The sequence below is a fragment of the Apodemus sylvaticus genome, chromosome 3 (genome assembly GCF_947179515.1).
Source record: "Apodemus sylvaticus chromosome 3, mApoSyl1.1, whole genome shotgun sequence".
Lineage (NCBI taxonomy): Eukaryota > Metazoa > Chordata > Mammalia > Rodentia > Muridae > Apodemus > Apodemus sylvaticus.
This window is the reverse complement of record NC_067474.1, coordinates 152,205,864-152,232,272: the sequence shown is the minus strand read 5'-3', so window position 1 is coordinate 152,232,272 and position 26,409 is coordinate 152,205,864. Positions and strand designations below refer to the sequence as shown.

The 26,409-nt window shown below is 52.3% G+C and overlaps 2 protein-coding genes across 2 annotated transcripts; one reads left to right on the top strand and one right to left on the bottom strand.

Moving 5' to 3' along the window:
- Positions 1 to 183: 183 nt before the first annotated feature.
- On the bottom strand, positions 184 to 15,616 carry Pla2g2c (phospholipase A2 group IIC). Its single transcript, XM_052175715.1, has 5 exons — positions 15,423 to 15,616; positions 13,383 to 13,483; positions 10,543 to 10,687; positions 8,813 to 8,916; positions 184 to 1,224 (listed from the first exon to the last, which is right to left on the bottom strand). The coding sequence occupies exons 2-5, from the start codon at positions 13,420 to 13,422 to the stop codon at positions 1,061 to 1,063; spliced, it is 453 nt and encodes a 150-aa protein (XP_052031675.1). The 5' UTR covers positions 13,423 to 13,483; positions 15,423 to 15,616; the 3' UTR covers positions 184 to 1,060.
- Positions 15,617 to 19,455: 3,839 nt separating this feature from the next.
- Ubxn10 (UBX domain protein 10) lies at positions 19,456 to 26,271 on the top strand. The gene is made up of 2 exons (XM_052177856.1): positions 19,456 to 19,538; positions 23,580 to 26,271. Exon 2 carries the CDS (start codon positions 23,595 to 23,597, stop codon positions 24,441 to 24,443), a length of 849 nt encoding a protein of 282 aa, XP_052033816.1. The 5' UTR covers positions 19,456 to 19,538; positions 23,580 to 23,594; the 3' UTR covers positions 24,444 to 26,271.
- The last annotated feature ends 138 nt before the right edge of the window (positions 26,272 to 26,409 follow it).

The window sequence follows — 26,409 nt, the reverse complement described above, 5'->3', positions numbered from 1 at the left end:
GAGCCCGAAGCCTGCACGTCAGACCTCTGTCCGCTTTTGCTACATTTAGCAAGCAGCGTCTCAGATTCAAGGGATCAAACAGAGACTCTTCCCTTTTCAGATGTGCTGAGCGCTCAGGCACGAAAGGCGAGTGTCACCGTGCAGAGAGGCATAGTCACGGCCATTTCCGCCCGCCTGCCACCACTCCAGCCCGGTACCATCAACTTCAGACGCCAGCCCAATTAGACCTTCCTTGTTTACTAGATTTAAGTCTCAAAGGACCAAAGACTTCTAAATTGGGGTGAGGATTTGGGGTGCCTTGGACCCACTGTCCTGAACATCCTCTTTCCATTTCTTGATGCCATCTTAACCGTGACATCTTTGTGGCACTGGTGCACACCATTGTTCTGACAGTACCCTACCTCCTGAGACAGGGGGACAGCCTGCTTCCTGCTGGAGGGTTTACAGAGGTTAGACCCGGAGCAAACAGGGACTAGACCTGAGGCTCCTGGGGCTGTATTTCCTAGGATACCTGTTTAGTTCCCAGCCACACCTGGGTGGACAACTTGGTTCTCCAGTCAGACACTCATGCTCACCAGGACTGAGGGAATAGGGGACTTCAGGCTGGTTCCTGGGGCTCTATGCTCTTCCACAGAAAGGGATTTGAGAGCACCTTTCAGCCCAATCCCCGTGTCTCTCTGGTTTTTTTATTCCCCTTTAAACATTTTTTAAAAAATTTTTCAAGGCAGGGTTCTCAGGTAGCTCAGGTTAGCCTTGAACTTACCGTATAGTGGAGGCTGCCCCTGGCCTCCTGCCTCTCCTGCCTCTCCTGCCTCTCCTGCCTCCACCTCTCAAATGCTGGGATTGCGGGATGCCCCCCACCCCTGCTCCCTTGAGTCCTTGCTTCCTACTGCCCAAATGTGTCACTTAACTGCCAGATACCCACGGTCTGTTTCCAGGGCAGGAATTCTCCACCTCCAGTCCCCTAATGACTGAGAAGACACTCCCCAGAGAGCAAAGCTTTTCAGAAGGGCCTGGGACTAGAGCATGTGACAGGGACAGAAGGACGCTGTTGGTCTTCCTAGCACTGGAGTTTGTCCCTGCCACACTGGGGCCTGGTGGGGAAGAGCTGCTTGAAGGCTTTCTCGTAGGTGACCAGGTTCTCCTTGAAGCAGGACACAGACTGCTTGTCACACTCACAGGCCTTCTGCCCGCAGAAGCAGCTGCCACCCACGGTGCATCCACCTGCGGAGACACACAGAGTCACTGGGGGGCTTGCAGCCCATCCCACAGCTGAGTTTAAGGTGGGGGGAGGGCTGGGGGAGCCTAGGAGGAACTACAGGGGCCAAGGACAGAGGGCAAGAAGGGAAGGAGTGTCGGGGTGCTCTTCCTTTGTTCACAGCCCTTCCCCAGTCGCATCCTACCCCTCCACAATGAACAGACTCCCTAGGAGGGGGTAAAGGGGGTGCAGAGGATGGGATGCATGTTGGGGATGAGATGGGGTGAGTTACTGCACCCAGGCAGCACCCAGGCCAAGGCAACAGGCAGGACTCAACCCCTCAGTCCCCAAGACCCATCTCCTATTCTAGACATCGGCTCCACATCCCGGGTACTATCTGGACCGTCTCCAACTGCAGATGTTCAAAGCCACCCTGCACATAGCTCCATGGCCACCGAGCCTGTACCTCTCCATCCTTAGGAACGACCTCAGTGGGCCCCAGCTGCTCTCTAGGAGCCCACCCTCTCCTCTTCTGACTCGTGTCCCATGTGCCAACAAGTCCCATGGATGTCCCTGTGTTTAAACCACTTTATGCTCTGTTCTCTTTTGTCCATCGGTCCTGGCCATACCCACATTCCTACGCCCCCTACACACACACACACACACACACACACATGCGCGCAAACACACACAAACACACAGATGCTGTCCCTGTCAGTTCTTCCTCCTTAACGAGGGAACAAACAGGCAGCCTCAAAACATCACCTGAATCGCATCCACTCCCCTGTTTAACGCCATGCTTTGGTGTCCAGCTTCAGTGGAAATGGTGACCTTCCCTCTGTGGCCATCCACAGCCCACCCGCCACAGCTTGACTGAGCCAGCCTCCTACCCCCAGTCTGATCCAGGCACGGGGCCTCTGTGAGTTCTGGTCTCACACTCTGCCTTGTGCATGCTGGTGTCCTACTCTCAGTCTCTCCCGGGTGTTCCAGTGCTGAGTCCATAGGTTTGCAGTCTTGGAGTTCTTCAGAGAGGCTTATCCAATCACCCAGCCTAAAGCTCTCCCCAGCTTCTCCCTCCCAGACCCCCTGGCTGGTTCCATTTGCATCCTGTTTTGCTGTGTCCTTCTCCACCCTGCAGAGTGAGGCTCCCATGTGCCCACAGCGGCTCCCCTTGCACAACAGAGGCCAGCCCCTGGGAGCTCCTCAGGACTCTGGTCTGAGCTGAAGGACAGGTAGGCTGGGGCCTTGTGTTAAGTAGTCACAGGCCTCATGCTTTGTGTGTGTGCTTGCGTGTACATGCATAAGCACATAGTAGGATCTCGAAGACACAACTCCTTTCTACAGAACTCCGCCCAAGTCTCCTCTCTGAGTGGAAGAGAGCAGACCCAGGGGCTTGTATTCTGCAGCGGGCTAATCTGAGAGTCTCCTTGGATAAAGTAATGCTTACCATGTTCAGAAAATGAACAGCATAGTAAGGCCCCTGCTAGGATGCTGGTCACCCTGGCTGCAGCTCACAGACAGGGTGTGTGTCTTGGATCGGTTGCACTGGCAGCGGTAACTTTGGCTCTACATATGCAAAGAGGCAAACCTCTGTCTGCTGGACCAGGGAAGTCTGTCTCTCTGCTGTCCTCCCTTCCTGCAGCTCACAATCCCACTGGGGCTGTCTACCCACTCCTGTCCGGAGACTTGAGTCCTAGAGTGGACACCATCTCCCACGCCTCAGCTGCCCCTCACCACACTCCCTCAGGACAGTGTCAAGGATGTGAAGACCTCCCCCCGCAACCCCGCTCTCACATCTCCTTCTCCATCTGTGAAGGTATGCCCAGATCCGTCAAGTCCCAGCCCCCCAAGGCTCTCCCCGCCATCTTAGCCCCATTCATGAACCTCTTCCTCTCAGTCCACAGCGTACCTCTCTGCTGCTACAGCCACAGAGGGCTGAATACAGGCCTCTAGGAACCTGGCGCTATCACCCAGGAAATCCTAACTCTGAAGCACGGTGTTCTCCTAGCTTGCCTTCTGTCTCCTCTCTTCCCCTGTTTAGCTCTTGTTCCTTTCCCCTTACCATTCAGTTTTCCCCACTCACCCTTCTCCCTGAATTACACATACGAGTGGTTTGCTCGACATGTATGTCTGTGCACCGTGTGTGCCTGGTGCCCACAGCAGAGCAAAGGATGTCAGATCTCCTGAAACCACAGCTGCTGGTGGTTGTGAACTGCCACTTGGGGCACTAGGAACTGAACGCAGGTCCTGGACCAAAGCGGCAAGTCTCCTTAACCTCGGGACCATCTCCCCCACCACTTTTAGTTCTTCTTTCTTGAGATATGCTCTCATGTAGCCCAGGCTGGTCTTAACTCGCTCCTGTGTCACTCAAAGACCACTCTGAACTCCTGATCCTCCTACCTCCATCTTCCAAGCCCTGAGACTCTAGGCATGGACAACTGTGCAGGGCTTCACGCATGGGAGGCAAACACCAAATGAGCTGCACCCCCAGCCCTCGGTGGATCCTTTCTACGGTGTGACTAAATCCTCTCTTGATGTTCAGGTCAGAGACTGTGTCTTTCTCACTACTGATCTCCAGCCATATTGCTGGTCCATCACTGTTTGCTGGAGGCTTTAGCAGCTGTGCTTACGTGGCCTGTGGAGCACAGAAAGGCTCCCACCCCCGAACCCTGGGAGCCAAGTTCTAAACCCAAGTCTGTGACTCACATACTTGATAGTCTTAGGCAGGCTGCTGCTTCTCACAAAGCTTGTCTCCTTAGCTTTTAAATGGGATAAATAATGTCGGCATCCCCTAATGAATGAGAGTTTTTAATCCAGCCACTCATTAAACAAACAGGTATTGAACTCCTAGCGCGTGACTCCCTTTTGTCTAGAGACTTGGGGTACAGACACAAGCGATCACACCTTCAGACTGCACAGACCCAAGAGCATCATACCATACAGACCCCGAGAATGAGTTTCCTCCATAACAAGACAAGGGTACCCCTGTTATGTTTAAATATGAATATTCCTCCCACAGATGCATGCATTCAACACTTGGTCCCCAGAAGGCTGCACTATCTTGGGGAAGCAGTGGAAAACTTTGGAAGACAGGGCCCTGCTGGGGGAGGTAGGCCACTGGAGGGGGATTCTGGAGGCTGGATTTGGTCCTGGTCTTTCTCCCTGGCTTTGTGTCTGCCCTGAGGAGTCTCTGCTGCGTGTTCTCACCTCTATACTGATCCACTTCCCCACCAGCCTACAAACACCAGAGCTGAGGACAATGGACCCAGGTGTGTGAAACTGTAAGCCGAAACTCAATTCTTACCAGCGTTTAAGGTGGTTTGGGGTCATGCCAATGGGAAAATCCAACTGACACAGAAAACGAGTTTGAGGACCCTTGGGAGTGAACGACATTTTGCAACCTGGAATGTCCATGAGGCTTTGCGGGCAGAGGCACAGTGTTATGGACTGGGTATGAAATGATCCTCACAGGCCTGTGAGGTGAAGGTCCGGGGCCTTGGCTGGTAGTGCCTGTTTGGAAAGTGATGGAGGCTTGGGCTGGGGGTGGGGGTGGGGAGTCGGGTAGGGTCTAGCTGAAGGAACTCGGTCACTGTTAGCAAGTCTTTTGGGGAGCAGGGCTGTGGGTTGTCCTCCACATGTCTTCTGCTCAGAGGCCTGGGGCCAAGTAATGACGGAACTCAAGAAACTGCATAAGTTAAGTCTGTAACATGAGGCTTTTTGGCATGGTCACTGGTCACATTCACGGCTCTCGGGAGCTTGTGTTCTCGCTGGGAGGTAGGGGTCATGGCACAAATAAACAAAGACGGCACAAGGAAACTTCAGGGTGAGGTGAATGCTGGGAGAGAAAGGGGTGTGTCCCAGTCTGGAGAGGCCAGTGTGAAGAATGCAGTCAGTAATGAGAAAGATCTTTGCAAACTAAACTTCCAGAAGTTAACACTTCTGCAAGTCCTCCCCAACTCCAGAGGGAGGGAGGAGTCAAAGGCCTTCCCGTGGTACTGATGGCTAGAACCAGTCTCTGTCCCCCACAGCCAGGCTCCACCCGACACACGGATGCATGTGTGGGTGGAAGGGGGTGTCACTGTGCTGATCTCACAGTCCCTGTGAATGCCAAGTGCTTATATAAATCACCTCAGAGGAGGAGCAGCCGCCTCATCAGTCTGTCCGTCAGACCTGCTGAGGCAGCTGTCCCCTTCAAGAAAACTGCCCCTGGGCTCCTTCAAAGACTTTGTCCTGTGCTGATCTCTGAGTGGCCTTTTAAGCTGCAGACCCCAAGCTCTCTCCCCACTCCCACCTACCACCCCCGCCCCACAGGCCTCACCACACTGGTTGCTAGGCAACCTGGAACCAGGTTTGGGCTCAGGGTTTCAGAACTGCTGGAGGCATGAGCTCTTCCAGTGCAGCTCTCTGAACTGCAGTGTGGCCTGGGCAGGGAAGACACCTAACTAACTCCGTGTCACAGGAATGACGTTAGCCCCAGAGGGGCAAGTCCAGGGCAGAAGCCAAATGAGCTGTAATTAAGGCAAAGAGGGGAGGGTGGACTGGAGAGATGGCTTATGGGTTATGAGCACCGGCTCCTCTTCCAGAGGACCCGGGGTCCAACTTCTAGCACCCACAAGGCAGCCAGTACCTGTCTACAGCTCCAGTTTCAGGGAATCTGACACCCTCTTCCGGCTTCTGGTGAGCCTGCATGCATGTGGTGCACAGACACACACACAGACAAAAACACACGCAGGCAATTTTTAAAAATTTAAAAATAGTCCTGATGTTCCCCTACAAAGTGAAAAGGACAGCTAGGCCAAACCAGAAATTCCCAGGCCCAAATAGCAGGCACTAACTAAACACCTGCAAGGGCCAGCCTCTCCAGGGGGTCACAAGAGGGGACACTCCTGTCTGTCACTCAGCAACCTAGCAAAGTATGGGTGAGGACCCTCAGGCTTGGCTGGCAGGGTAAGGGTGAACCAGAGAGCTGAGGCTCCTTGGCACGAATAAATAGAAAGACCTGGGGTATGAGGTTAGACCTAGACCCATTCGCTGTGCTCCCCCAGTCAGGACAGAACACCTCACCAATTGTTAGAGGCCCAGAGACTTGCATTTGGATAATATAACCCTCCCATCAAGGAGCAGCCTACCCTTTAGGCAGGGTATTGGGGAGGCAGAACCACCCGGACCCAAATCTCCATCCTTTCCCTGGCTGGGTGACCTTGGACATCCCAGTTAACCTCTCTGAGCCTTGACATCCTATGCAGTGATGGGGAGAAAAGTGCCTGTCTCAGAGGTCTATCCTGAGGAGCCAAGGTGAAGGGAGCCACGTACTCATCATCAGCTTCACACTGGGATAGCAGCTCACACGGCTCAAGCCCAGTTAGAAGGTGCAGAGCCCTGGGAAGGCCCAGCCTGCAGGCCTAGCTTGTCCTTCCCCTCCGTGGGCCACAGTCCTCCCAGTGTGCATCAGAGGTTGGCTGGGATGGTCTCCGAGGGCATTTCCTGCTCTGGAGTTTCTTAAGTTACCGATCTCAGGAGAGTGGGAGCTGGGCCTGCCTCGCTCTGTGTCTGGCTTTGGGGCCACAACCAAGATGGTTTCTGCATGTCACTCCTTAGTAGGCTCAACATCAGGACCCAGGCTGCATGGTTCTAGGCTCCCTGGAGGGGGACACTGATGCCCTGGGGTACCTGGGGAAGTCTCCCCATTCTCTGGAGCTCCGGGCAGGCTTCTCATCTGGGGAGCATGAGGCCAGACTCTTGGTTTGCATGTGGGGAAGCTCCCAGGTCCTACCTCTGTCTCTAGCCACTAGCTAGCACGTGTCAAACAGAGGATGTGCCATCTGCTGTGGCCATCACCTGTCGCCGGGTACCTTCTTATCCACTTCCCATCTCCTGGGGGTTCTGGGCTGGGAGGTACAGTTTCCAGGTCTACCTCACCCTCCTGAGTTGGCAGGGAGCAAAGGAAGGGCAGAGGGTTGGCCGAGGCCTCAGCGGCAAAGGCTCTATGTACCGGGTCCTCCCTGCCAGCTGTGCAGGGCTGCGTATTAGGCAGACTGAACTGAAGGCAATCTCCTATTGTGGGTGGTCTGAGCCCCCTGACTGTCGCATTTCCTGTCTCGTAGCTGATGCCAGGGAGAAATCACAATCCTCACTCGGGCTGCTTGTATGCTGTGCTACAGCTCCCAGGAGGGGTACAGGGCATCCAATATGGAGTCACAAGTCCCCTTTCCTCGGGGATGAGTCGGGGGCAAGTGGTAGTCCTCTGACCTTGGAGGAGGTAGATGCATGCCCAGAAACACAGCTGTGCATATACTCGGGAGGGAGTGGCTCACTGTGCCCTAAGGCCTGGTGGGTGTTGGGCTATGCCCTGTGAGGAGAAAGAAACCATCCACTGCACTGGAAATACAAGGCTAGACAAAGGCTCACGCCCACAGCCATCACGGGTTTAGGCTAGACATGCCCTTACATGCCCATACCCTCAGGCCCAGGACAGATATACTCCTCTTGCGTGGGCACTCTGTGTGCCTATCCTCCCAGCCCCCTCCCGGGCAGTGCCTCACGCCTAGTTACTTTTCTGTCCCTATTCATATTGGTCACAGTGCCTAGCATGCAGTCGCCCTTAGCAAATATTTGTTCAACTGAAAGGCAAGCAAAATGCCTTATTAACACGTGACAGAAAGGCCGTTGTCGGGGCTGGGGTGATAATTCAGTGGTTATCACCTGGGAGCACCAGAATTCAGATACCCAGAAACCAAATGTTGAGTGGGTGTGGTGGCTGGCCTATAATCCCAGCCCTTAAAGGATCCCCACAGTAAGCTAGCCACATCAGGCAGCTGAGGATTTGAATGAGAAACTCTGCTTCAAGGAATAAGGTAGGAGAGAGAGAGAGAAAGAGAGAGAGAGAGAGAGAGAGAGAGAGAGAGAGAGAGAGAGGACAATCGCTAATCTCAACTTCAAGACTCCATCTATGTGTGGTCACCCACAAGTGTGCCTGCATACATCAACACACACATACATGTAGGCACACACACATGCATGCCAGGCATGGTGGCACATGCCAGTAATATTAGCACTTGAGAGGCAGAGGTAGGAAGATCCCTGAGTTTGAGGCCTCCCTGTTCTACAGAGTTCCAGGACAGCCAGGGCTGCACAGAGAAACCCTGTCTCAAAAAAAAAAAAAAAACCCAAATATGCATACATATATATGTACATACAAATACACACACACACACACACACACACACACACACACGTACACACACACACACACATACACACACACACAAACGGGGTAGGGGAATGCTCTCAACAGCCACAGCTGCCTAGAGAAACTGCAAAGTCAACAGAATCCACAGTCAACAACTCCTTGTGGGTCCATAACCCAGGGTGGGCTCTGGGTTCCTGGTGGGAGCTGAAATTCAGTGGTGGGCAAAAGAGACCAGGAAAAGTCAAGCAAGGACTTGCCAAGAAGCAGGAAGCTCTGACTCTCAGACTTACTCCCCAGCTCCTGCTTTCCAGATCTCAAAGCACTTGGACCAGTCTCATTCCCTAAGATGATCAGTGTGGGCTAAGGAGGTGACCGTTAAGGACCAGTCCAGGTCGCACTGCTTCCCTGTAGAGAGAGCTACTCACAGGTCACAGTCCCATTGACAATGGTGAACTGGTAGGCATTCAAGATGGGCTGGCAGCCATATTCCTTAAGCTTGTGGTAGCAGCAGTCATGAGCCCAGCAGCACCTAGTGGTGAGGAGAGACAAGTGAGGCACTGTGGCACGGTGTAGGTGTCCCTGGCAGTGAGCCAAAGGACCCTGGATGAGACCTGGGAGGGACTTACCTGTTCCCTTCCCTGGGCCTGAAGGCACTGGAGTTGGGGAGGTGAGATATTGATACATCTCCTTCTATGGCTGTCCTCATGTAGAAATGGGCTCTCTGCCCTTTTGTGGCCCTGGACTAATGGTGTACAGTGTTGAATCTACCTTTTGCTTCCAACAGGCAAGTTACAGGAGGTGGGAAGAGACAGGAGGTGGACCTAGAAATGGGTAGATCTTTGTTCCGGGCCAGGTTCTGCTGCTTTCCCTAAGGGTGAGGTGGCTAAGCAACTCTTAGTCTGAGAGCCTCTCTGTCCTCGGCTGTAAGGTGGGCTACCGTGGGTGGAGATGCTGCCTCTTATATTCACCATGAGGGTTGGAGCCCACGCGCAGACCACTGCTTCAGGGCTGGGTACATAAAGAACAGCTCACAAGTGCCAGTGGCCTTCCGTGGCTCCACAGGCAAGCCTGGGGACTCAAGTTTTTATATGCTAGGACAGTGTTTCTCAACCTGTGGGTCGGGATCCCTGGGGAAGGGGTTTCACACATCAATCATCCTCCATATCAGATATTTATAGTAGCTAAATTACAGGTATGAAGCAATAATGAAATAATTTTATGGCTGGGGCTCAGCCCAACATGAAGAATTGGATTCAAGGGTCACAGAGTTAAGAAAGTTGAGAATCACGGTGCTAGGCCCTGCTGTTAGGATGCCAAGGGACATTTCCCTTTTTAGTTTTTCAAATGGGAAAAGACACACACTATCCAGTCTCCCCGCTGGGCCCTCCCCCAGACTGTAGTAGCTGTCGTTTTTTTCTAAAAGTCCACACCGCCCACCCTCAGATCCTTTGAGCTGTCCTGGAAGCCAACTTTGTACGGTACGACTGCCTCCAGATGGACAACTTTTTCGAAGTGGGCCACTTGGCTTTGCTCTCCTAAATTATGTAATTAGGTTGGGAGCTGGCAGGGCAGACTCGCCGGGCCCATCATCCAAAAAAAAAAAAAAAAAAAAAAAAAAATGGAGCAGATGAGCAAAAACCACCTTTGCTAGGCGAATGGGAAAGGCCCCCAGAGCTCTGGGCAGGACTGACTGTGTGACACCGGGGCTCTGGGTGGAGGCTATCAGGATGGGGCTTGGGGTAATCTCTGTGGCATGACTGTCCAGCAGAGACTGTCCAGCTCTGGGTTTGAGTGGTACATGGTGGCATATGCCTAGAATCTGAACACTTGGGAGGCGGAGGCAGGAGAGCCCAGAGTTCAAGTCCAACCTGGACTATATAGTAAGTTAGGAGCCAACATGAGTAGGGAGATAAGACCTTGTCTCAAGATGGCAAAAGCACGCAAGCCACACTGAAGACCCTAGGCATATGGGACCCTTGGCAGTGCCACAGTCACACAGAGGAAGGGGGCTCAGCTCCGGCTTCCTCAGGACTGGCCCTGCCACTCTTTTCAATCTTGTGCTGCCTTGTAATTGTCTCTTCAGGATTCCCCTGCCAACTCCCCTGGTTGTAAGACTGCAAATGTAACAGGGATTAGCCCAGAGTGTCCGCATCACCTGTCCGTGGCGTCCACAGGGGTCCCTCGGCCCCCAAGCCCACAGTAGCAGCCGTATCCGTGATAGGAGAAGAAGGCGCTGCGCCCTGTGATGTGTTTGACCATCCTCTGGAACTGCCAGAAGCTGCTGAGGGTGGAGGTTGTCCCTGACAAGGAGAAAACAGCAAATGAGAAGGGGGTGAGGATCCACAGGCCTCGCCGGAGTGTTTGCGAGGGGCGGACAGTCCAGAGCCCTCTCTCAAGACGCCGGCTTCCTTCACAGGAAAGGATTTAGGATTGGTGTTACTCCATCACTGATTGCTTACTAGCACGGGGCCCAGGCTCCCCAGCTGTCGGGGGCTGCTCTACCACCATTCAGCTCTATTAATTTTAGCTATGAAAACTCCAAGCCACAGGTCCCAGTCTGCAGCCAGTGCTTTCTCTGTTGACAGTGATCCTATTGACCCCTGAAATCGAGAGTACAAGGAACACTTAAGAAGAACATGCTTAATCTAGTCACAAGGCCAACAGGCCACATGGCTATGCACAGCTTCCTGAGAGACTCTCAAGAGAAAGGTTGACGTTCCAGTCAGTCCCTCCTCTAGACAGCACCAGGCGCTTAAGAGTCTCACAGGAGAAGCAACACACAGGGTAAGAAACAGGAAAACACCCTTGATCCAGTCTGTAGAATGGCAGATACACACAGGCCCACCAATTCTTGTTTTGTTTTAACAAACAGGGTCTTGTCTTACTATGTAACCTTGGCTGGCCTGGAAGGCCCAGTAGAGACCAGGCCAGTCTCGAACCTTTCCTCTCTGCCTTCGAGGTGCTGGATTTTACAGGCGTGCGTCAGTAGGCTTTTTCACTTTTACAAAACGCTCACACCACACCATGGAGATGCATATACAAGGGTGTTTGCTGGCACTGTGGTCTGTAAGATCAGGACACTGGAAATGTCATATGTCCACCCACTGGAGAATGGTCACCAAAGCACATGTCTTGGGGACATGTTAACAGCTGAACTCCAGGCAGTGAGGCTGAAACAGATGGAGAAGGAACCAGGCCACGTGCATTTTGCATGCACTTCCATGTACCTTTCTTAATAGCATGTTGTCGTGGTTTGAATAAGAATGGCTCCAAGGGCTCATCTATTTAAATGCATGGTCTCCAGGGAGTGGAACTGTCAGGGAAGGATTAGTAGGTGTGGCCTTGTCAGAGGAAGTGCGCCACTTGGGGTGAGCTTTTCAAAAGCCCATAGCAGACCTTGTCTCTACATCCCCTCTGCTTGCCAATCAGGATGTAGCTCTCAGCTATTTCTCCAGCACCTGCCATGATGATACGGGACAAGTCTCTGACACTGTACGCCAGCCCCAGTTAAATGTCCTTTATAAGAGTTGTCTGGTCATGGGGTCTCTTCACAGCAATCGAACAGTAACTAAGACACATGTTTGATTTTGGTGCAGTGTTTTGACTGTGTGTGTATGTGTGAGTGTGTGTTCACATGAGTGCATGTGTGCAAGTGAGTATGTGTGTGCTCACACAAGTGAGTGCATGCATGGATGAATGTGCAGTCTCCAAAGCAATTGTTGCATCTAGGTGTGAAAAAGTACTGGTTTCTAAGAAGGCAGTATCTTTGTTACCCTAAATTTTGTAGTAAATAATAATAATAATAATAATAATAATGTGTATAAGTATAATCTAGTCACAAGGCCAACAGGCTACATGGCTATGCATAGCTCCTTAGAAATCAGCTTCCTGAGATACTCTCCACAGATAGGTTGATATTCCAGTCAGTCTCTGCTCCAGACAACATCAGGGGGTTAGAGTCTCACAGAAGCTGGCTTTAAACTCACATGTGGCTAAGGATAACCTTGAACTTCTAACTCTGCTGCCTCAACCTCCACCACAGGTGTGTGACATTCTGCCTGGTTCTCCTCAGTGCTGGGGATCAAACCTGGGCTTTGTGTCTGGTAGGCAAGCACTCTACGGGCCGGGCCCATAGTTTCCTAATTACAGGTTTATATCCGGCTTGCGGTATAAATACAGCAAAGGCGTGAACTCAAATGAGAATAGTAAGAGTGACAGGAAGGTTTTCTCAAGCTCCCTCCCTCCTCAGTGCTGTTAGATGCCTTGACCTGAACTTTCCATCCTCCTGCCTCCACTTTCCAAGTGCTGAGATTGTATCCCTGAACCACCTCCACCTCGCTTGGTGTGATTTTGAAAGCTGTGAAACTCACTGGCAACTTGGAGAAAGAGCGAGACCTGATTTTGATATGTCTGATTTACAGAACCCCAAAGGTGCTGTTGGCATAGCTGAAACCAGCATGAAACTGGTTTTGAACCAGCCTTGAACCCAGGCACTTGGTAAGAGACACTGGATTTTGTTTTGTTTTGTTCGTTGGTTAAGCAGACCTCAGATGGCTCCCTGGAAGCCCTTGGTGACTTTGGAGGGAGCGCAATCTGAAACCCTGGCAGGAGCGACTCGGTTTGACTCAGTATCCCACTAGGCATCGCCAGGCTGCCTTCCGTCGGAAGAGTTACTCCGGCTGACTAGAATCATGCCTCCTGTTTCTGCACTGCAGCGCACACGGCTAGGCAACCAGAAGACGAAGGAAGCCTCCCAGACAGGGAATGCTGACACCACAGTCAAAGGTCGTTTTCAGTATGTGGCCTCTGGATTCCAAGTGTTCTGTAAGGCCTCCCAGGGCACATCTGATGGCACACCCAGGGGTGGGAGGCTCTGGAGGAGCTGGGCTCTCTCCTGCATGCTCTGCACCCTCCCTTGTTCAGTGCTGCCCAGGAGGGGCCTCCCCTGGGACACAGGCACAGCCTCCATGCACCCTCCCAAATGGCTTCACGTACAGCAGAAGATGAAGACAAGGAGGACAGCGATGCCCTTCATTCCCGAGGAGGCCAGGAGGTCCACGGTGCCCGGGTTTCACCTTCACCCGCCAGTTCGGCTCCTGTTTGGAGAAGAAATTAAGAGGCCATTTTGGTATAAACCACGGTGGTGGTCATTATTATTCTAGGGGTTTACCATACCTCCTTGTTGTCTTTAACTATCTGTTAAGAGTTTGTACCCTACTTAGACCACAGAGTCCCCAAATAAAAGACACAAAAACCTTTATATTTTTAATAAGGTTTAGCTCTAGAGCTGGGCGGATGTCCATCCTCTATGCTATTTTGCCTAACTTTCCTGTCAATAACCCCGAGATATCACTTGCCAAGTGGTGATCCACCTGGGTCACTCCTACTCCAACAAGCCCACCTTTATGGTCACGTGCTCCCCAATCCACCTATTCCATGGCGACTTCCTCCTCTCTCTCCCCATCATGCTCCCTGCCTGAGACCCCAAGTCCAGGAACCTTCTTCACTCGGCCCCCTCTCTTCTGCCTAGCCCAGACTGTAGGCAGATTTATTAATCAACCAGGGATAACTCGTGGCTGGGGGCAAAGTTCACACAACAAAAGCTGGCACACATGAGAATCTCCCTCAGGGGCAGGGAGGGGGAACCAGATCTTGGGGTACAGAATTTAGCATCTGAAAAATGTAACAGTCCAGACCAATCCCCTACAAAACAGGCCTTCGGATGCGCCCAGCACAGGGCTCTAAGAGATCTTTGCCAGAACTAGTGATGTCTGAATAGGACACCCTTTCCTGTCATTTTGACCCAGATGTAAGCTTAAGAAAATAGTGAGTGCTGCGGGAGTCTTTCTTTCTCTGGGAACACTAATCCCTGACTGTTTCTTTTCTCTTTGGAGGGGTCTGAATCCCATGTGATCCCAGGTTTAAACGGCATATATGGCGTCCATCATGGGAGGGTGGTTTAGGAATGCCGATGTTGTTAGCATCCTCTGCTGTTTGCAGGGGTTTTCCTCTGATCCCTTAGTAGCAGAGTTACGAACTCAGCTCCACCAAAGCTTGGCTTCTCTTGCTGGCACATGGGGGGAAAAAGCCTCTGTGTACCATGCCAACCATCGACCGTGTCACAGTTATTACATCTCGAGACTCTCAAGTCAGCTCCAGAGTTTCTCTCTCTGCCTAAGAGATGGACTGGGCTGGGGATGTGGCCCAGCTGTCAGAGAGCGTGCCTCACACCATAAAACCACGGCCTCTGTCTCTTCATGGTGGCCTATGCTTATAATCCCAGCATGTGGGCGGTAGAGTCAGGAGGATCAGGAGTTCAAGGTCATTCCTGGCTACCTAGCAAGTTTGAAGGATCCTGTCCCAGGAAAAGAAAATGAATGGATGGGTGGATAGCTGGCTGGAGAGAGGCAACAGAGGCACAGAGAATGAACAAATTCCTAGAGATGTCCGCTCGAGGTATGGACCAGCTGGCAAATGATAAAGACGCGTGGGACTAAAACCAAACTCACACATAGACGTGACATTCACATTAGAACCGTAATGAGATGGGAAGGCTAGAAGGCACATTTCCCATGGGGCAATGGGGGAGAATGTGGGCGTTTCTGCCCCTCCACAGACTGGCCCTCCCATTAGCACACAGCTTACTTCCAGTCCAAGAGTGGCAACCAGCCCCATGAGACATCAGGCTGCATCTGACTGTCACAGGTCCTGAAGAGGGCATAACAGCTTGGCAGAGCCATGAGAACTTGGCAGGTCTGAAGCCTCAGATAGATTTTCATTCTGTGGTCAACTTTCCCAGGAAAATGTCAAAATGTCAGACCTATGGCAAGAGCTTTGAGTACACCTGAGGTCCCAGATGCTTTGTCTTCTTTGGTCCAACGTTGGCAGATGCTGAGAGGCTGGGAGAATCCTGACCAGGCTGGTCCTGGCCAATCATCATTTTAACAGCTGTACAAGCTCTTCTAATTAGGTTTTTGTCTCCACAGGAACCAGGCAAAACCAGGCCCGGGTTTGGGCTACAAAGAAAGGACTCACCTCTTTTGAACCAGCAGGTGATGAGACTTCACATACAAAGGGCCCTGGAGTGCGTTCCTGGTAATGAAATCCAACCAAAATGCCAACTGTATACTCAGCTAATGAGAAGATCCCAAGGAAGGTCCGAAGGAGGTTGAGGGGCTGACTACGGATAAACAGAGCCCAGGCATAGACCAAGAGCCCCACATGGGCCTTGTCTTCTGTCAACAACATTGTGCCCAAACACAGCTGCTGACTTTGGTTTTGGGCAAGAAGCAGCAGTGGTGGGGATCGATGAACTCTGAGTCTATGTCAAAGAGAGTTGGAGCAGACCCACCGTTTCCTGTCAGTGGACCTCAGCTGCAGGGCGACCTCGTGCTTCCCGTCTGTGAAGTAGAGCCAATGACCTTTGTCTTCTGTGGCGCCAGCAAGATTCTGGATGCTCCTGGTGTGAAAGCGCTTGGTCAACATGAATCCAAGGTGAGTGACACTTTGATATACTCCCTTTAACCAGACAGGAAGTGTCCAGACAAGCTTGGATTTGTTCCAAAGAGATGCAGGGCGCAATGAAACACTGTATCTCTTCGGTGGCTTCATTTAATTATCCAGAAACTTCTCTGTGGAGAATCTCTCAGGAAGCTGATTTCTAAAGAGCTGAGCATGGCCGCAGCAGCCTGTTGGCCTGGTGATTACTTTATGCGTGTTCTTCTTAAGTGCTCTCTGTACTCTCAATCTATGGGTCTAACAGGATCTAAGTCAACAGAGAAAAACACTGGCTACAGACTGAAATCTACAAGTCACCAGTTCAAAACAGGCCTACTGATTCTCTGGGAACAAGATGAAAAAAAAAAAAACCCAACCCACAAAATCTGGAGGGGTCATCCAGCCCCAAGGGAAGCCATTTGCATTCCAAGTAAGCCTTGGGGTGCTAACTAGTGGCTTGTGGGTCTTTTGTTAGACTAGATGTCACTAACAATTTCTCATTTGCTGGATATCTGCCACAAGCAGGCTTTGTGAGGGCTAAGTGTGGGACTGAGGGAGGACAAGCGAGTTCCTGCCCTTAGGCAATGCATCCCGTACTGAAGGGGAATGCCAGGGTGCCAGGCCAAGACCATTAATGGATTACCTCATTTTTCTCTCCTAGCAACCAGTCTAAAAGACCCATTCTATAGATGTGCAAACTTGTCTAGGGAAGAAGTTAATGGCATGTCCAATGTGTCCCATGGGAAAGTGCTGGAGCAAGGGATTCAAACTGCTGCTCCACTCCAGAGACCACACCCACAAGTCCTATGGCCGGCCTAGCAGGCAGGTCCAGATGAAGTGTCACTTGGGAGCCTGAGAGTGGGGTTGGTACACAGTGGGCTATCAGACCAGCTCGTGCTGAGTTCCCAAACTGTTCTCCTAGTCATTAGCAAAAGGCCCTGAACTCAGCTGGTTTTGTTTGTTTGTTTGTTTGTTTGTTTGTTTGTTTTTTAAAGACAAAGAAGCCCCAATGGATGATGTCTCTGTGGAGAAGATTCAGGGACATCTGAGGAGCTGACCTGGGAAAGGTACACACACAGTTTGGCCATTTTGGGCATGTTATCACAGACCAGAAGCAACCTAAGATACACCATTGGGAGGGGTTGGGGGGGGACACAGTTGCTCAGGAAAAGCCTTCACAGAGCAGGTGACTTTTAAGAAGAGTCTTGAAGGATCAAGCAGTTTAGATTCACCTTGGAGAGGGAGAAACAGGACACTGGAGATGGAAACACTAAAGGCCCATTTGGGGAACAAGCTCGCTGGAGCTCCAGGATTGGAGACATGGTACAAAGGAAGATGAGTTAACACAGAAGCAGACGGAAGAGTAGCCTCCAGCCATCTTCTGAGAATCTAGCAAGTGTGTGGGCTGGCATCCGAGGGGACATTCTTTGAAGCTCTACTCTCTGTGGTGCAGGTCAAGAGATGAAGGCAAGGACTAGCTGGCTGCCTCTCCTTCCCCACGGGGCTGCATCACACCACGCCGGAGAACAAAGCCTCGTGTGTTGCTGAACATGAAACGGACGAGGGGCATAAGCAGCATTTTGCGATGCCCCAGCGAGGGCACACACACACCTCTCTCGCAGTCGGGAAGCAAGGGATTGAAACCAATTCGACTCTCAAATGGCTGCATAATTCTTATTAGGGGGTGTTAAAATAGCTGATGGAAGATCTACTTTAATCTTTTCTGAGTAGGCGCTGGAGGGCTGAAGAGCATCGCCTGGAGACTTCTGATAGAATCATTAGCAAGATGTAAGCCAGCAACTCTGTGGCAAAACAAGCAGCTTCTGAAAAGTACCAGCTGTGCCTCCCTGGGGCCATAGATGCCTCCTGGATATCTAGAGACAGAATTCCCAGGAAGGAGGCCAGCCTAGCCCAGGCTCCCACCCATGGCCAGATACTCTCCCAGTGTCAGTGGCTTCCTCTCTGAGATGGGCTAACAGCCTGTCACTCCATGCCAGCTCCCAAAGGATGTGCCATTGGTACCGATCACAGTGAGCAATGCGTCTTTCTGACCCAACTGTGAATGTGTTGACAAGGTCAAAGATGTGGTCATAATGTCAGGTAATGAATCTGGTTCTTAACTGTCTGTTAGCAACGTCTACTGGTTCAATCACTACATCGCTCTAGCGTTCTGTCTAGAGCAGAGCCCAACGGGACTCCTTTTAAAGCATTCTTTGGTTTTTTGAGACAGGGTCTCCCTATGTAGTTATGACTGTCCTTGAACTTGCTCTGTAGACCAGGCTGGCCTTGAAATCAGAGATCCACCTACCTCTTCCTCATGAGTGTTGTCTTTAAAGGAGTGAGCCGCTACCACCCAGCTTTAAAGTCATCTTAATGCTAGCTTGGAAGGAAGACTTTATTAGATTGGAACAAAGATGGAGGAATTAAGCAAACGAAGGCACAGGCTAGACTAGGGAAGAATCTTCATTCAAGTCAAGGGACAAGAGAAGCAAGAGTATTGAGCCTAGGGTGTGTGTGTGTGTGTGTGTGTGTGTGTGTGTGTGTGTGTGTAGCCATGGTTGGGAAGCACCTCAGAGGCGGTTAATGGGACGGAATCAGATGACAGCCTCTTTCCATTCCAGCAGACCAGACCAGAGGCAAGAGAGCAAGCATGCAAAGGCTGGGAGCCCGCTGGTCTGACAGCAGACAACTAAGAAGGTTCATTACATTCAATGGTTTCTATTTTTCCTCTGCAGAGGGCAGGAGACTGTCATCCCACAGGCAGGAAGGAAGACAGCGCGTGGGAGGTTTTTGGAGGACAGATAGCCCTTGGAGAGGACAGGAAACAGAAGGCTGGCCAGGGAGGGCTGAGGGTCTCACGCCCAAGACCATCCATGTGTGCGACATGTCATGGCTTGGTGTGGGTGGACAGATTCCAGGGAAGGCATCCATCCCATGGACGGGATGACAGGAGGGCCAGGAGAACTCTTACCAACAGAATGGCTGAGGTAGTGGACCATAGCTTCTGAGAAAGCAGTCAGGCTGCGGGGCCTCCAGGTCTCCAAGCTGTTGGGAAACGTGGTGAAGTGGTTGGAGTTGCTGACTGTATATAGTTAGACCCTTAAGGAGCAAATAGGAAATATGGGGTGGTGATCACATGACTGGTGATCCCAGAGTGGGAACCCCTATGACAATATACCCTTAAAAAAATAACCACTTGGATTCTAAGGGTCTAGGGGATGAGTTGCACAACCCTGTTTTAAAATGAGGTCACTGACCAGGGTCAGGCCAAGGATCCACGGGGATTTGATCCTGGTCCCTGCCCCCGACGCCAGGGCAGGGGTCCCTCTCCCCTGAACGTACATTCCCCCCGGAGACACAGAGTCAGGCCAGGTGAGGAAGAAGAGTTCCGGTGTCAGGGGCCCAGGCCCAGGGCCCTGTGGCCTCCATGGGGCAGGGCCACACCAAGGTCCTGAGCCTGGAATCCGTGAACCACGGGCTGTCGCCCTCCGCCCTCCGTGCCCTAGTCCAATTCAGCTTGCGGTCCAGGTCAGGCAGGTTCCGGTCCCACCGGAAGCACGTGGCCCCCCACCCCTTGGCGGTTGCCAGGGAGACGGGGCTGTTTACCAGCTGGTCGCAGCCAGGCACAGGAGACGGATGGAGCTGAGCTGCGAGGTGAGAGGCCCCGCTGTGTGTCCCCAGAAACCGAGGGCCAGGCCTTTTGAGCTGCCTTTCCCCAGGGGCAGAAGCAACCTGGCTGGAGCCTGAGTCTGCAGCAGCCAAGGGGGTCTCCTGGGAGGGGCGTCTACAAGCCAGTCCCTGAACTCAGATCCAAAGAGAAAAGGGAGTCCCTGCCATGTGCAGAGGCAGGAGGTGCAGGGAGGGAGCCCCGCAAAGCTCCGTGCCCTTTACCCAGGTCTGCATTCACGTTCCAGCCCTTTCTGCTGTTCCCCAGCACTCCTCCTTCTGCGCTTGAAACTTCGCTTCCAGGCCTGCCAGACCGCGGAAATAATAGAGGCCTCTCCCCAACCCCCTCACCCGCCCTTCTATCCTGGAATCAACCCCGGTTCTCATCGCAAAGCTTCGCTCTCTTGGCTTGTGGCTTCCCACATTCTAATCTCTGGTTTGGGGTAGCAGCGCTGCGAAGGGTTTCGATCTTCACCCTCCTTCCATCCCCCGGGTTGGTCCCTTTACAGAGTTTAATTTTGTAAGCCAGGCTGGGGACGATGGGGTGGCGGCAGTGGGTGGTAGTAACTGATAAACAATTTTAAAAGACCAATGCACGTGTACGTGTCCCGGTATATGACAGCAGATGGTTCGTAGGAGGTTGTATTTTACTGCTTTCGCTGTAGGTTTCGATTTTGGGCTGTGAAGTACCGTGGTCTGACCCCGTGGTGGCTTGTGGGCACCCTTGGAAAACAATGGGGAATCTTGATTTCGTTTGTATCCAGTGTCCCTTCCTTCCTGTTCGTGCGGTGATAATCCTGAGGAATGGGCACCAACCCTTCTGGCAACACCTTGGACATGGAGGCCAGTGTTTTGTTTCCTGCTTCCTAGCAGGCGTCTGCCTCCTAGCCGTTGGGTTTAAGTAAACAGACCATTTGCCTCTTCTGCTGGCAGTGTGACTGACGGATGATGGATGACGCCTAGATGTTGTCAGATCACTTTGTGGTTGGGTGTCTGCCAGGCCCTAGGGTGGCGAAATGAGCCAGGCAGGGATTATGCTGTCCCAGGAGCCTGGACTGAGGGCACAGGCAGAGTTTGGGACCCAGGGTGTGTCTATGAAGGGCGTCATGGATGTAGTTCTCCAAACACCTGTTTCCTGCAGCATCCTGCCCTTGTTCAGGATGGGGGTGGGAGCTGGTGTTCCCTCCATGTAACAGATGGTCTCTATGCTGGGGAGGAGGCGGTGGGTGTAACGGCTTTACCTGAAGGAGGTGTTAGTCTCTAAATAGCCATGAGTGGGCTTATGAGAATTAGTCATAATTGAGGTTTCTCTCTTGAGATAGCTTGCAGTCATGTTATCTTATGACCAGGGTGTCTTGAATATGACACCCCCTGAACACGGCTAATTATATAGAGTACCAAAAGGTATGGCAACTACACGCACACACTCAAGTTTGACTGTTAAAAATAACCCAGCAGAGTGCCTGGAAGAACACATGACTTCTCATCAAAGTTGTTAGGGGAGAGGTTTCTAAGTTACCAAACTTCCTGACAGCCAAACCTTCCCGAGGCATGTGTGGGTGTTGGAAGCCAAGCCTGTGATAATTCTGTAGAAGCTGTGGCAAATTAATAGCCATTCCCAAGGGAGAAGGATGGGAGCTTAGCTAGATGCTTATCTTCGCCTCAGCTGGACAGCTATGGCTTTCTCCTGCCACCCCGAATGAGAAAGTCACAGGGAAAAAAAAAATACTCTTCATAGTTGATCAGAAAATAAATGAACAAGGGAATGGGCAGGCATTTCTGGCGTCAAAACTTTTTGCTCAGGAAGAAGTTTCTGAATTGCCTGCAGCTAGGTCAGGCATGGAGAACAGAGCGGGAGATGGAGGAAGGTTTGGTTGTGTATAGAGCCAGACAGCCACAAAGCCTTTTAAGCAGTGAACCTGGTGTGTGGGGTGCTGAGGTGACAGGTAGGGATAGCACTCACCTGAGGAACCAGAATTTGGATCCCCACAATCCATGAAGATGCTGGGTGAACGTGTCAGCTCACCTACAATTCCAGCCCTGGAAGGCAGAGACAGGATCTCCAGTCTCACTAGACTAACCATATGGATGAGCTCTGGGTTCGATTGAGAGGTCCTGCCTCAGTAAATAAGTCATAAGAGCCATGGAGGAAGGTTTCTGCCGACATCAACCTTGGGTGTTGATCTACGCGCATGTACCTGCCTACCCAAGCTCCCACAAACATGCAGAACACACAGACACACAGGGCATATGGATAAAAAGAATTAAAACATGAGAAAGGAAGGGAACCTGGTCGGAGATTTTGAACAGCAGGCTGCCCTGGATTTATAGAAGTAGTATGTTTTGATTCCTCATGGTTTGGCTCCTGATGATCTAGTACAGAAGAGAACACGTAGAGCGGTGGGGTGGGGGTGGGGTCACACATGAGCTCACGGACTTAGACTAGCCCTCCCGAGTGCTGCGTGATGGAGGATCTTGGAGGAAGTCAACTCTGTGGCGAGCGACAGTGTGCAGATGGAAAGAACAGATTTACCCAGGAAACGTTTTGTTGTCTTAAGGCAACTGTATATGGTAGGGTGGGGGTGGGGGGCAGGAGTGGGGCAGGGGGGAGCCCTGAAGTCAGCCTCCTGGCTGTTCTATGCAGTGGACAGGGCACATTTGGGGGCTGGGCTCTCTCAGCTGTTTAGCACTAAGTAGGAGAAGGGCCACAACCAATAGCTTAGGGAAATGTTCTAAAGCAGGCATGTGAGCCCACAGGACACACATGCCCAAGGCTAGTTACAAATGTGACCTGCAATCCTGCGGATGATGTCATATTGCAGGGTCAAAAGCTGCCCCAGCACTGACCTAGGAATAACAGAAACACACAAGACAGGCCCCAAACCAACTCGAAGTCACACCCAGCCATTGGATCCCACCCAGGACTGTCCTGCGGAAGCAGAGCTGCCCGGTGTCTACGGACAGTACAGACCGAGAAGTCAAAATAGATGCTCACTATCTAGGTCTTCTGGCGGAGGCTTGGGGACCCCTTGTCCAGAACCTGAGAAACCCCTGAGAGTCCTAGCGGGTGATCAGAGCCGTCGCTTTCCTCTCTTCTGGCCACTGACCAGGCTGGGGAGCCGTGTTCCATGTGACCTGTGTGTGAGGGCAAAGTGTAGGCAGCCAGGGAAGGAGGGCCCCGAGGAAGACCCACGGCAGGGGGACTCCCGGATGGGAATCCCAGAGGGTGGCGTGCCCATAGTGAATGATGTCAAGGCAGACCGTGTCCCTTGTCTGGAGAAGTGACCTGCTATTGGGTGGAGCTGAGCCTGGTTGCCTGGTAGAGTGTCTTTACAGCGTTACCCTTCCCGTCTCTGAGCAAACACACTCTGCCTCTGTCTCTGCATCTGAGGTCTGTGTCGGCCCCTGCCTCAGGGAGCTTCCTGCCCTGGGAGCCAGCGAGGACTCTGGAGCCAGGTACATTCTGCCTGTTGTAGGACTTCCCCAGAGCCCTTCTGGCCCCTGGACACTTTTCTGGGTTGGGTCCAATCAGATGTTACCAGAGCTCAGTTGCACTCTGTTGAGTGTGTCACCGTGCTGGGTAAGGCTCAGCGCAGTAGTCAGGACTTGGTTGTTGCAAGCATGGAGAGAGTTGTCTGACCCTGACTCTGGCTTGTCACATGGTTCGTTCCTTCTCAGACTGGTCTTGCTGCACGCAGGCCCTTCTCCATGAGAGTGAGCATTGGCCTTCCTTTTTCTTCACAGTACTTAGCATCGTAAGTACTTGAAAATGTCTGCAGACCCGTGGCTTTCACTCATTTTTTTAAGAATTTAAGCTCCAAGGACTTTGGATCGCTGATGTGTGTTCCAAGTGCTTGTAATGGGTGAGTCACGCGACTGCTCCTCCGTGTCAGAAGACCAGAGGTAGGTCCCACACTCTGGTCCAGGGGTGCTTTACTCTTCCAGTGAGCAGTATGTGGCAGAAGAGTGAGCCCCAGTGTCTCGGGAAGCCTAACCCGTGGCCTTCTCTGTTTCTGCCTGCTTCCTTAGGGGTCCTGAGAAGCAATGGCCATTGAAGCCCCTGTGAACTTTGCACCACCTGAACGCAGCCCTGTGGTCAGCACCACGGCCGACAGCTTCGCCTGGCAGCCCAGCTCGCTCAGGATGCACGTCATCAGACCCAAGTCTGCCAAGGGCCGGAAGCGGCCGAATCTGCACAGACCACAAGGCATGGGGGACGGCTCCCCCAGTGTACTATCCTCTTCACCTCCACCACGTTCCTCCGGGTCGCCCAGCAACCAGAAACCAGGAGTCTGCGCAACTGTCCCTCCATCTCAGGGAGCTCCTGACGAGATGCCGGAGCTGCTGCAGCAGGCGCCCATAGGGACCGCTTCATCTCTCAATCGGTACCCAGTCCTCCCATCCATCAACAGGAGGAGCTTAGAGGATGGGGCTGTGGACACCGTGGCCAGCAAGACCAGTTCCCTGCAGCTGAGCAGCGTCCAGGCCCTTTACCAAGAGGAGGCCCCCGCCACTGTCAAGTCAAGCCAGGAAGACTCCAGAACCCAAGTCTGTGCCTTAGAGAAGAAATTCACCATCCGAAACAAAACACAGAGTTCCTCCAGGGCCTCGAACATGGAGGAGCCGTCGGACGAAGAGCCGAGGCTGCTGCTGGCCGTCCGGTCACCCTCAGGCCAGAGGTTCGTGCGCTACTTCAGGCCCAGTGACAACCTACAGACTGTCCTCGAGGTGGCCGAGCAGAAGAACAAAGCCACTTACCAACACTGCAGCATCGAAACGATGGAGGTGCCCAGGAGACGTTTCTCTGACCTCACCAAGTCCCTCCAGGAGTGTGGCATCCTCCATAAATCCGTGCTGGGCATCTCCCAGCAGGAGGGGGAGGGGTGGCCCTGAGCCCTCCGCACCAGGCCGGGCCCCCAGGTCTTTGAGCAAAGGGAATGTTGGGCAGCCTGAAGCCTCCAACATAACCTTGGTGTCAGTGCCACATGAGCCCAGTGCAGTTAAGACCCTACGGGCTTTGTCCGTATAGCAAGTCTGTGGAGGCAGTGACGAATCTACACCCGGGAAGAGCCCTCTAGAAAACTCCCTTGTAGCCCCGCATTCCCTCCGGCAGCCATAAGGAAGTTCTACATCTGTCCCTAGACTGTGGCTGAGCCACTGTGTGCTCCTTCCAGAATCTTCTGTCACTGCAGTGAACTCTGGGTCTCTCAAAGCCAATACTTTGCCGCCTTTCTGTACTTGACACCAGATTAAACGCTTCCTAGAGAGGACTCTAGTCTAGTAAATAACCGGGGTCTAGGGATCACGGCACTGACACTGGTATTTCTTGCAATCTCGTGAGAGACAGGCTGTTGATCCCCTGTTTGGACACAGCCTCCCTCCCAAGCTGTGCCAGCAGAGATTCCCTCAGGATCCATGTTGGTACGTGGTGGCAGCAAAGGGAAGAACTATCTTCTGCTATCACAAATCCTCCAGCACACAATTCTGCAATGCCCTAAAGCTAGCCCATATAAATGGCTTTTACAGCCACGAACTAGCTAGGGCTACTTTTGAGTGGACTGACGGAGCTTCTTGGTAGCACCTGTCCATGTGCAGAATTTTTCCAAAACAGAAGTAAAATATGCAGCACCCTGTTTTTAAGATGCACACAGCTACACAGCTATACAAGTTTATACTAACAAGCCCTTGGCCTACTTGGGCACAGGTAAATTGTTTTATCCCCCAGTCTCAGCGTCTCTCTCAACCATGTCAAACACGGAAGGTCAGTGCCCCAAAGTGGGCTCTGGTGTCAGGTCCTTTATAGGAGAAGGAAGGCAGCTCATGGGGGTTTCTTTCCTGTGCCCCTGTTGAGACCGTGCTGTGCAGCTGGCTGACTGGCATGGAATGCCCCTCCACCCGCCTTAGCCAGAGCTGTCACAAGCACTGTAGAATCTTGTTTTTCTGGGGATACAGATCATTTGCCAAAGCTCTCTCGTATCACAGGTTCAGCCAGACACCCACAAGTCATCTGCGTCCCTTGACGGCCAAATTCCCATTTGGAGTCAGGAACACTGAGACCTTCTGGGCACTTTGTCCCCCTTGGAGCATAAGCACCACATGTCCTGGCTACTGACTGGTACATGCTCCACACCCACCCCAGCCTCAGAGCATCTCAAAGTGTCACTACCTCAGCAACAGGGGCATCTCGTGCATGGGACAGCACCAACAGTTACAGGTGTTCCTTCTATCACACTATCCCTCGGTGACAGCAATGATGTCTCTGAACAGAGTCATCCTACCCCAGACACCTCCCACACCACACAGATCACGCTGGATTAGGAGATTCCCAAACAGTTGCAAGATTTGCCGTCCCGCCTAGGTTAGTGGCGCCTTCGATGGGAAAGGCCAGCCGGGGCTTGACTTTGCTGTGGCACGCCCATGTAGCTGGCCACCTCGTCTACCCAATGACCATGACAGAAGGGACTGGTAGCTTGAGCTTGTCCCCCCCACCTCACCCCAGTCCAGTCACTCCACTTACCCCCAAGTGTACACTTCTGCCCCCCCCCCCATCTAGGAGCCTATAAAAAAAAATCACACACCTACTCTATGGTAAGAATAAAACCCCACCCACCCACAGCTTGGTGATCCGAAGCTTTAGAATGCTCCAGTGATAACTAGAGAATGCTCAGTGGAGTGAGAAGCTTCTGGATTTAGGGGTTTGCCACCGCTATTTGGGTTAGAATTTGAGGGTGGTGGGGGGGAAGGGAGAGGCACGAAACAGTATTTTAGGGTCTTCCAGGAGACATGATTAAAGCTAGACTTGAGCCACCGTAATAACCTCTCCTTTTTCCTTCTTGGACAAAAGATAATGATACGAAAC

What these genes read in the sequence shown, in the direction of transcription:
- Pla2g2c (XM_052175715.1), bottom strand. Translation starts at nt 13,422, where the DNA reads ATGAAGGGCATCGCTGTCCTCCTTGTCTTCATCTTCTGCT. An exon ending in CCTTGTCTTCATCTTCTGCT is followed by an intron (nt 10,688 to 13,382) that starts GTACGTGAAGCC and finishes TCTCCTTGTCAG; the next exon opens with GGACAACCTCCACCCTCAGC. An exon ending in CCTGTGGACGCCACGGACAG is followed by an intron (nt 8,917 to 10,542) that starts GTGATGCGGACA and finishes CCTCACCACTAG; the next exon opens with GTGCTGCTGGGCTCATGACT.
- Ubxn10 (XM_052177856.1), top strand. Translation starts at nt 23,595, where the DNA reads ATGGCCATTGAAGCCCCTGTGAACTTTGCACCACCTGAACGCAGCCCT.